The 10,628-nt window shown below is 43.2% G+C and overlaps 1 protein-coding gene across 1 annotated transcript; it reads right to left on the minus strand.

The window, feature by feature from the left end:
- Positions 1–320: 320 nt before the first annotated feature.
- LOC126070354 (olfactory receptor 2V2) lies at positions 321–1,268 on the minus strand. The gene has a single exon (XM_049874485.1). It carries the CDS (start codon positions 1,266–1,268, stop codon positions 321–323), a length of 948 nt encoding a protein of 315 aa, XP_049730442.1.
- Between the last annotated feature and the right edge of the window lie 9,360 nt (positions 1,269–10,628).

Consider the following 10,628-nt stretch of genomic DNA (forward strand, 5'->3'; position numbering starts at 1 on the left):
AGTGACAAAAATTCCAGTGTCTTACTTCTACATAGTACTTCAGTTTACGAAGTACTACATTCTTCTTGATCATTATTTTACAAAAGAACCAGTGTATAAAAGATTGGGGGATGGGAAGTTTGTTTTTAATTGGAGCTAGAGAGCACCGCTTTAGGGTTTGAAAACCTCTTTCTAAGTATGTGGCGACTCTCCCAGTATCCCTGTGAGGTAGTGCAGGTGTGGTGATCGTTATTACTAATGAGTAAACTGAGACTCATTGTTATTTACCCAGTGTCACAGAGCCAGGAGGTAGCAGAGCCAGGCTCAGGATGCCCTGACTTTCAGTTCTGGATGCTGATTCTACAACGATCCAGCCCCTTTCTCAGTGCCCCCATCACCTCCCTGTTCCTCAAGCTATAAATGAGGGGGTTGAGCATAGGAGTAAGGACTGTATAGAAGACAGAGACCACCTTGTCATGGCTAGGGGCCCTGTAGCGCTTAGGCCTCAGGTAGATGAACATGGTCGCTCCATAGAAGAGGGAGACAGCTGTCAAGTGGGAGGAGCACGTGGCCAGAGCCTTTTTACGAGCCTGAGTAGAACACATATGGAGTACAGCCCCCAGGATACGAGCATAGGAGGCCACGATGATGGAGAAGGGGAGGAAGAGCATGAAGACACAGCAAGCAAATATTACGTTCTCAAAAAGGGATGTGTCTATACAGGCCAGCTTCAATACAGATAACATCTCACAGAAGAAGTGGTTCACATCCCTCAAGCCACAGTAGGGGAAGGTCATTACTATCACCATCTGAATCAAACCATCTATGATCCCAAACACCCACGATCCTCCAACAATCTGAAGACAGATTCTCTGACTCATGAGGATGGGATAGTGGAGTGGGTAGCTAATGGCCACATAACGGTCATAAGCCATGAGTCCCAGCAAGAGCCCCTCAGAGCCCACAAGAGCAACAAAGAGGCCAATTTGTATGCCACAACCCACAAAGGAGATAGACTTCCTGCCAGACAGGAAGTTGACTGCCATCTTTGGCACATTAGTACAGACCAGCATGAGGTCCATGACGGAAAGCTGGCTGAGGAAGAAGTACATGGGTGTGTGAAGTCGAGGATCTATAATGATGAGGAGGATGAGGAGAACATTCCCACAGAGGGCCACTGTGAAGACCACCATGAGTGCAGAGAAAAGAACAAGATCAGTTGGACTGTGGGAAAAGATGCCCAAGAGGACAAAGTCGTCTGTGGATGATCGGTTCGACCAGGTCTCCATGGCTTAATTGTTTCCAGTCACCTGAGAACATGGACAAAATAAAAGTTTGGACTCACTGGCATTTCTTTATTTATCTCTTCATTCTACTTCTTCAGTCAGTGGTTTTTATTGTAACTCATCAGGATTCAAAATAAGTTTTGGGACATAGAAAGAGCACTCCTTCATATCTCCATGCCATAGAAATAGAGCCCTTGTAGCTCACAGACTGGGACTACATACTCATATTTATATATCCATACCAGGAAGGGTAGAAACAGGACTACTACAAAATCCTTCTTCAGCATCCAAAGTCTTGGTTTTGTCAGGAGATAATAACTTTTTTTTTTTAAATCAGGGATCATACGGACTTAAAAAAGTATTTCTAACAGGACTTGGACAATTTTTTCCCACAGAAATAATTTATATTTGCAACAGCAAGGGAGAGGATTGCAGCATGAATTGCTGTTTACCCTGTATATCTTTCTCTATGTTCTGAGAGTTTTAGCATGCTAGTCATCCCGTTATGTTTATGATGTAGATAAAGGAAGTCTTCATCTAGTTCCCCATATGAGAAAGGAAGAGTTGTAATTGAATGCCGTCATAGTCAATGGTATTGTGGGTGACAGGAAAGTCATAGGTGAGCTGTGTCTTCACAGACCAGATCACAGCCTGTCTCCTACCCAAAAAGATGAGCTTAGGTGTTCTTGCTACCAACAGCACCCAGGTGTGTTGTTGAAGGAATTTTCTACCTGAGCAATTGCTATTCCCACAGCCTTCAAGCACCATCTTGCATCATGGTAATAAGGGCTCAATGCTTAACCAACCAGCACAAGTAAGCCCCACCCCAGACCTTGCCTCATAGCAGAAGTTCCTCTTCCTGTGCTGAAGATGCCTAGTGCTGCCCACCATGTGTTGAGACCCTCAGCTCCAAGCACCTTCAAGGAGATAAGTGCACTCTTGGTCTTTCTGTGTCGCTTTCTCATCATACTTCTCAAAATTTTCACACTTCTTTCTGGTCACCACGCTCATATATAACAAGTGCCTCACCCAAGAAAAGTCTTTTATTATTTTTTTTCTGAAGAAACAGCAAAGAATATCTGAGTCCTGTGTCCAAGAACCATCTCAGTTATCACTAAGTGTGAATTTTGTCCAGTGCTCTGAGCTTCTGTCAGATGCAGCTGCATCCCTGTGAAATGAGGATAATTATGCCAGTTCTCTATTCCTGCACTCTTGTGAGCCTCCAGTGAGGAAGTTTATGTGAAATTTTCCAAGAAAAAGCTCTAAAATCTCTGTTTACTACAATCACTACTATGTGATTGACTAATAGTATTTATCTTTCTATATTGGATGGCTCCCTTTGGCTCCACTATGTTCTCAGCATCTCCCCTCACATGTCCAAGAGGCTTGTCCTACCTGATGTGCCAGACGGGGCTCTTTGTCCTCCCCTGAAGAGTTGCCTGTCCTCCCACTTTCTCTGTCTCAGTTAACAGTAGTTCCTTCCAGTTGCCCAGGTACAACACTTGATGTCTCTTTGACTCTTCTCTTTCTATCACATATCTAATCCATCAGAAAACACTGTAGGTTCTTCTTTCAAAATATAACTGCTGCCTGACTGCTTCTCTCTTCTTCCGTGCTCCCTCCTTCCCATGCCATCTTCCCACTTCCTGGATGAACACAATGGTTCCTAATTGTACCAGTCTCCTGATTTCTCTTTTGCTCCCCAGTCTATTTGCAACACAGCAGTGGAGCGAGCCCATCTCAGTCAGAACAAAGGTAAAAATACTTCAAGATTAAAAAGCAAAACTGTCATTGGTGGGCCCCCATCACTGCCCATATCCCCTTCCTTCTGCTCTCCATGGAGCTCCCTGTCTCCAGGCTCACCAGACTCCCTGCTGTGAGGGAGGAACAGCAGGGAGACATCAGCCCTGAGTGGCCTTGGTGCTCACTCTTACCTCTTCATGGAAGACTCTTCCCAGATATTCTTCACCTTGTTCACTCACCTCTTTCCTACCTCTTCAGCAAGACCTTTCCTCAACACCCTACTTAAAGTTACAATCCTTCTGCCCCTCTTGCTCCTCCATTCCCTGACTTATGTCTCCTATAGCACTCAAAGCCATTGGACAGGCTTCATCTTATTCACATGAGTGTCTCTGCTTTCTAACTAGAACTTATGTTCCCTGATGCCACTTTTGTTCACAGTGGGATCTCTGGCTCTTAGAACAGTGCCTGTCATATATTATGTTCTCATAAATATTTGTTGAAGGAATAATAATAAAAAAACCCCATAATAGTTACATTAAACTAAAACATCTCAAGAAATTATTCTAGTATTTTACATGCTCCTTTTTCTTACTAACGTCAGTCCTTCCTGCTGTGTGTTTAGTTGATGACCTCATTTTTCTCCCTAAAAACGACAACACAAAAGAAGCTTCCTTGTTCTCCCAGTATTTTTTCAAGGACCAGGTGACTCTATGTCCTGTATCTGCCCCCTCCTTTTGTCCCTTCACTTTCATTTCTTCCCAGTCTTCCTTAGTCTTCCTGCTTTTGATCACGCTTCATTTCAGGAACCCATAGCTAATCACCCTCACGCTGAATCCAGACAGAGGGCACAGGTTATTGAGACATTAGAAAAAGAAAGTAGATAAAAGGAAGAGGACTAGAAGAAAGAGAGACAAAACACAGAAACAGTAGAAAATGAACCCTGCCCCTCCATTGCCCCTCCCCCGCCCCGATTTGATACAGGCAGACAATACAAGGAAGAGGAAATGCTGATAGAAATAAATAGAAATTGAAATTAACCAGCAAAACCAATAACAGGAACGGCAAGAAAGAGAGAATGGAGATAGGGGAAAAAGACAGAGAGATCCTTACTCGCCCTTGGGTGGGTCCCCTGGAGGAAAACAAATTCAGCAGAGAAACCTTGTAGAGAAGTCTCTAGCATCAAAATTGTTTCATCTTCTTTCCATGTTTGCACAAGCTGGGTCAGAGTGGACAGGCAGGAGCCACCCCTGCACCCACCCAGTTCTGACCTTTTCCTTAACTCTCCACTACTAGACAGTCTGGCTGTGGATACCCATGTCACCCTCAGCCTAATTGTGGACTGTCTAGGTCTTTTTTCTAGGTCAGACAGGGCATCTCACACAGACAACAACAGCCTCCTCTCAGCAAAAGGGGAAGAGAGGAAGGTGACTTGGTCAAGGAGATGGTGGTGGGCAGATGGGGTCAGAGCCAGGACCTCTGCATCCAAGCCACATACTGCTGGCTGCCTGCCTTCCACAGAGCCCTGCCTCGCAGTCCAGTTCAGAGAATGGTTTCCCACTGCCCACCCAGCTCCTTAACACAGAAACTGAATGAGGAGGGTGAAGCTAATGTCTCTCAGGAGAGGTAACCGAACTTTAGCCCTGGAATAGGAACTCCCAAGTTTACAATTAAAGAAACCCAAAGAGAGAGTTTGGGGACAGGATTGGGAGCAAGGCCAGTGGGGACAGTGTGAGGAAATTCAGTCAGGGGAAGCCCAGGGCCAGTCAGGAACAGGAATGGGGACAAGTTGTCCCTGTGATCCATGCGCCCTCCACATTTCAGCAATTCTCATTCTAGGGAATCTACCTATTGCTGCCTCAACTTTCCATTTCCTGCACCCTATCATCCACATCTGTCCTTTTTTTTTTTCATTCCCGCGAAATCAGCCAGCCTTTACTAAGCACCCATATTATGCAGAGTACTGGGTGAGATGTGCTCAGATTAAAGATGGGAACTGAACAAAATTCCTGGCCTTAGGAGTTTATATACTTGCGTTCATGGGACTCCATTGGTGGCATGAAAACATGGTTTCATCCCAAACACTGTTGAGAGTTTTCTATAAGATCACCACATTTCATGGTTTGCTGTAGACAGTGCTGTAGTCTACAGTTATTATGCCTGTTGTTCCAGTTTAATTATGTATAGCACTCCATTTCAGTAACGTGAGTGTCTCATGTGGGACTATAAATTGTATGGTCGCCCTATTTTTGGCTTTACCTCCCACAGAGGCAAGTCATTCTTTTTTTTTTTTTTTTTTTTCTCAATGGTAAATGTGCTGATAATCCACTTGGCAAAAGGCTGTCATAAAAGAAAAATTTTTGTTATTGTTTCTTTGAAGTTTTTAGTTCCTTAGGCATCTTTCCAACAGCAGTTTAAAAACTTAAAAAAAAATTAGTATTTTTTTAGGTGAAATTTTACAAATTAGCTTCTCATTCAAAAATTTATATACAAGTTCTTTTGTGACATTGATTGCAATCTCTGCAATGTGTCAGCACTCTCCCTCTTTCTTTTTACACCCCAGATTCCCCTTGTCCATTGGTCCAGGTTTCCTGCCCTTTTCTTCCTTCTCATCTTTACTTTTGGGCAGGTGTTGCCCATTTGGTCTCGTACACTTGATTGAACTAAGGAGTACGTTCCTCACGTGTGCTATTGTTTGTTTTAGAGGTCTGTCTAATCTTTGACTGAAAGGTGAATTTCAGGAGTGGGATCAGTTCTGAGTTAGCAGGGTGTCCAGGAGCCATAGTCTTGGCGTTCCTCCAGCTTTTGTCAGACCAGTAAGTCTGGTTTTTTCTGTGAATTTGAATTTTTTTCTACGTTTTTCTCCTGCTCTGTCCAGAACCCCGTATTGTAATCCTTGTCAGAGCAATTGGTGGTGGCAGCCGGGCACCATCTAGTTTTTCTGGGCTTAGGCTAGTGGAGGATGTAGTTCATGTGGTACATTATTCCTTTGGACTGATGTTTTCCTTGCGTCTTTGGCTTTCTTTATTCTCCTTCGCTCCAGATGTGATGAGACCAATAGATGTATTTTAGATGTTTTTGAGACCACAGATGTTACTCACCAAAGTAGGATGTAGAACATTTTCTTTAGGAACTATGTTATGCCAATGGACCTACATGTCCCCCAAAACCATTGTCCCCAGACGTCAATCCCAGTAACTTGGTCCCTGAAGGTGTTTGGATGTGTCTTGGAAGTTTCTATGGCTTTGCCTTGGTCAAGTTGTGCTGACTTACCCTATATTGTGTGTCTTCTTTCCTTTCGCCAAAGTTAACACTTGTGTATTATCTAGTTAGTGATTTCCCCTTCCCATTCCTCCCCTCCCATGTTACTATCAAAGATTGTTTTGTTTTCTTTGTGTGAACCTTTTCTTGGGTTTTTATAAGAGTGGTCTCATACAATATTTGCCTTTTTGTGATTGACTTATTTCACTTAGCATAATGACTTCCAGATTCATTCATGTTATGAGATGTTTCACAGATTAATCATTGTTCTCTATTGTTGCATAGTATTCCATTGTGTGTAAGTACCACAGTTTGTTTACCCATTCATCTGTTGATGGGCACTTAGGTTGTTTCTATCTTTTTGCTATTATGAATAATGCTGCAATGAACATGGGTGTGCATATGTCTATTTGTGTGACAGCTCTTATTTCTCTAGAATATATTCCTAGGAGTGGAATTGCTGGATTGTATCGTATTTCTATTTCTAGCCTTTAAAAAGTGCCATATCATTCTCCATAGGGTTGTACCATTTTTCATTCTCACCAGCAGTGCGTATAAGCTCCAATCTCCTTCCAACCTCTCTCCATCACGTGTCTGTCAGTTTGTCAAATTGTGGTGGCTTGTGTGTTGCTGTGATACTGGAAGCTTTGCCACTGGTGTATCAAATGCCAGCAGGGTCATCCTTGGCATAGCTTCCAGACTAAGACAGACTAGGAAGAGGGATCTGGCAGTTTACTTCTGAAAAAATTGGCCAGTGAAAAAACCTTATGAATAGAAGCAAAACATTGTCTGATAAAACGTCATAAGATGAGCCTCTCAGGTTGGAAGACTCTCAAAATACAACTGGCCAAGATCTGCCTCCTCAAAGTAGAGTTGACCTTAATGCAGTGGGTGGGGTCAAGCATTTGGGCCTTTATTTGTTGATGTGGCATGACTCAAAATGAGAAGAAACAGCTGCAAATACCCATTAATAATCAGAACATGGAATGTGTACAGTATGAATCTAGGAAAATCAGAAGTCGTCAGAAATGGAATGGGATGCATAAAGACTGATATCCTCAGCATCAGTGGGCTGAAATGGACTGGAACTGACCATTTTGAATGACACAATCATATAGTCTACTACACTAGGAATGACAAATTGAAGAGGAAAGATGTTGTGTTCATTGTAAAAAAGAACATTTCAAGGAGGCGGGGCCAAGATGGCGGACTAGGTGGACGCTACCGCGGATCCCTCTTGCAACAAAGACTCAGAAAAACAAGTGAATCGATCACATACATAACAATCTACGAACTCTGAACAACAAACACAGACTTAGAGACGGAGAATGAACAAATACGGGCAGACAGCGATCGTTTTCAGAACCAGGAGCCAGCGTACCAGGCAGGTGACCTTTGGAGCCCGATCTGGGGCAGAGCCCAGAGGGGCAGACGGAACAGACAAGGGGCCCAGCCCTACACCCCGAACTCATCCCGGGAGGGAGCCTATTTGGTTGGCACGGGCGGCGTAGCGGCGCAGCCAGTAGGAGAAGCACCCGGGAGGCAGTGACTGATCTTGGAGCGGGGAGAGCAGCGTCCCAGCCGGGGAGCCGTCCCGCCGGGAGTTTGGCAGGAAGCGGGCGTGGCGCGAGTGTGGGGATCAGCTATATTTCCCTAAAGCGACCCCGGGGGCGGGCCCAGCCGTTCGTGCGGGTGATGCCCACCCAGTTCGCGCGAGCGGTGCGGCGCACCGGAGGGAGAAGTCCCCGGGAGGAAGTGACTGGTCTCGGAGTGGGGAGAGCAGTGTCCCAGCCGGGGAGCTGTCCCGCTGGGATTGTGGCGGGTGCAGGTGGAGTGTGAGCGCGGGGACCAGTTATATTTCCCTGAATTGACCCCGGGGGCGGGCCCAGCCGTTAGTGCGGGTGATGCCCACCCAGTTCACGCCAGCAGAGTGGAGCGCCAGAGGGAGAAGTCCCCGAGAGGAAGTGACTGGTCTTGGAATGGGGAGAGCAGCGTCCCAGCTGGGGAGCCGTCCCGCTGGGATATTGGCAGGCGCAGGCGGAGCGTGAACGCGGGAATCAGCTTTATATTCTGAGGTGCTACACTCCTAGCTCTCTGATCTCTCCCCCACCCTTCCCAGGCGGCTCCATTAACATCCGAATACCCTGAGCCAGAGGGAGAATTCAGATAGGGATCTGACTGCATTTTTTTTAGCTGATTACCTGGAAAAACTAGTTTCCCAGTGATGGCTCGGAGACAGCAGTCCATATCAAACCACATAAAGAAACAGACCACGACAGCTTCTCCAACCCCCCAAACAAAAGAATCAAAATCTTTCCCAAATGAAGATACAATCCGGGAATTATCAGATACAGAATATAAAAAATAATTTACAGAATGCTTAAAGACATCACAAATGAAATTAGGCTAACTGCAGAAAAAGCCAAGGAACACACTGATAAAACTGTTGAAGAACTCAAAAAGATTATTCGAGAACATAGTGGAAAAATTAATAAGTTGCAAGAATCCATAGAGAGACAGCATGTAGAAATCCAAAAGATTAACAATAAAATTACAGAATTAGACAACGCAATAGGAAGTCAGAGGAGCAGACTCGAGCAATTAAAATGTAGACTGGGACATCTGGAGGACCAGGGAATCAACACCAACATAGCTGAAAAAAAATCAGATAAAAGAATTAAAAAAAAAGAAGAAACCTTAAGAATCATGTGGGACTCTATCAAGAAGGATAACTTGCGAGTGATTGGAGTCCCAGAACAGGGAGGGGGGACAGAAAACACAGAGAAAATAGTTGAAGAACTCCTGACACAAAACTTCCCTGACATCATGAAAGACAAAAGGATATCTATCCAAGATGCTCATAGAACCCCATTTAAGATTGATCCAAAAAGAAAAACACTAAGACATATTATCATCAAACTTGCCAAAACCAAAGACAAACAGAAAATTTTAAAAGCAGCCAGGGAGAAAAGAAAGGTTTCCTTCAAGGGAGAATCAATAAGAATAAGTTCAGACTACTCAGCAGAAACCATGCAGGCAAGAAGGGAATGGGACGACATATACAGAGCACTGAAGGAGAAAAACTGCCAGCCAAGGATCATATATCCAGCAAAACTCTCTCTGAAATATGAAGGAGAAATTAAGATATTTACAGATAAAGACAAGTTTAGAGAATTTGCAAAAACTAAACCAAGACTGCAAGAAATGCTAAAGGAGATTGTTTGGCCTGATGACCAATAATATCAGGTACCAGCACAATACAAGGTCACAAAACAGAACGTCCTGATATCAACGCAACTTAAATAGGGAAAGCACAAAAACAAACAAATTAAGATTAATTCTAAAAAATAAATACATAAACAAAATAATGCACATAACAGGGAATCATGGAAATCAATAGATAAACGATCACAATAATCAAAAAGAGGGACTAAATATAGGAGGCATTGAACTGCCAGATGGAGAGTCATACAAGGCGATATAGAACGATACAAGTTAGGTTTTTACTTAGAAAAATAGGGGTAAATAATAAGGTAACCACAAAAAGGAATATCAATTCCATAACTCAAGAAAAAAGCCAAGAAAAACGTAACGACTCAACTAACATAAAGTTAAACATTATGAAAATGAGGATCTCACAATCTACTAAGAAAACCGTCTCAGCACAAAAAAGTATGTGGAAAAATGAAATGGCCAAGGACACACATGAAAAGGCATCAAAATGACAGCGATAAAACTTATTTATCTATAATTACGCTGAATGTAAATGGATTAAATGCACCAATAAAGCGACAGAGAGTCACGGACTGGATAAAGAAACACGATCCATCTATATGCTGCCTACAAGAGACACACCTTAGACTTAGAGACACAAACTAAAACTCAAAGGATGGAAAAAAATATATCAAGCAAATAATAAGCAAAAAAGAAGAGGAGTAGCAATATTAATTTCTGACAAAATAGACTTTAGACTTAAATCCGCCACAAAGGATAAAGAAGGACACTATATAATGATAAAAGGGACAATTGATCAGGAAGACATAACCATATTAAATATTTATGCACCCAATGACAGGGCTGCAAGATACAAAAATCAAATTTTAACAGAATTGAAAAGTGAGATAGACACCTCCACATTTATAGTAGGAGACTTCAACACACCAGTTTTGGAGAAGGACAGGACATCCAGGAAGAAGCTCAATAGAGACACGGAAGACCTACTTACAACAATCAACCAACTTGACCTCATTGACTTATACAGAACTCTCCACCCAACTGCTGCAAAATATACTTTTTTTTCTAGTGCACATGGAACATTCTCTAGAATAGACCACATATTAGGTCATAAAACAAATCTTTGCA

This window comes from Elephas maximus, chromosome 2 (assembly GCF_024166365.1).
Source record: "Elephas maximus indicus isolate mEleMax1 chromosome 2, mEleMax1 primary haplotype, whole genome shotgun sequence".
Taxonomy (NCBI): Eukaryota; Metazoa; Chordata; class Mammalia; order Proboscidea; family Elephantidae; genus Elephas; species Elephas maximus.

What these genes read in the sequence shown, in the direction of transcription:
- LOC126070354 (XM_049874485.1), bottom strand. Translation starts at nt 1,268, where the DNA reads ATGGAGACCTGGTCGAACCGATCATCCACAGACGACTTTGTCCTCTTG.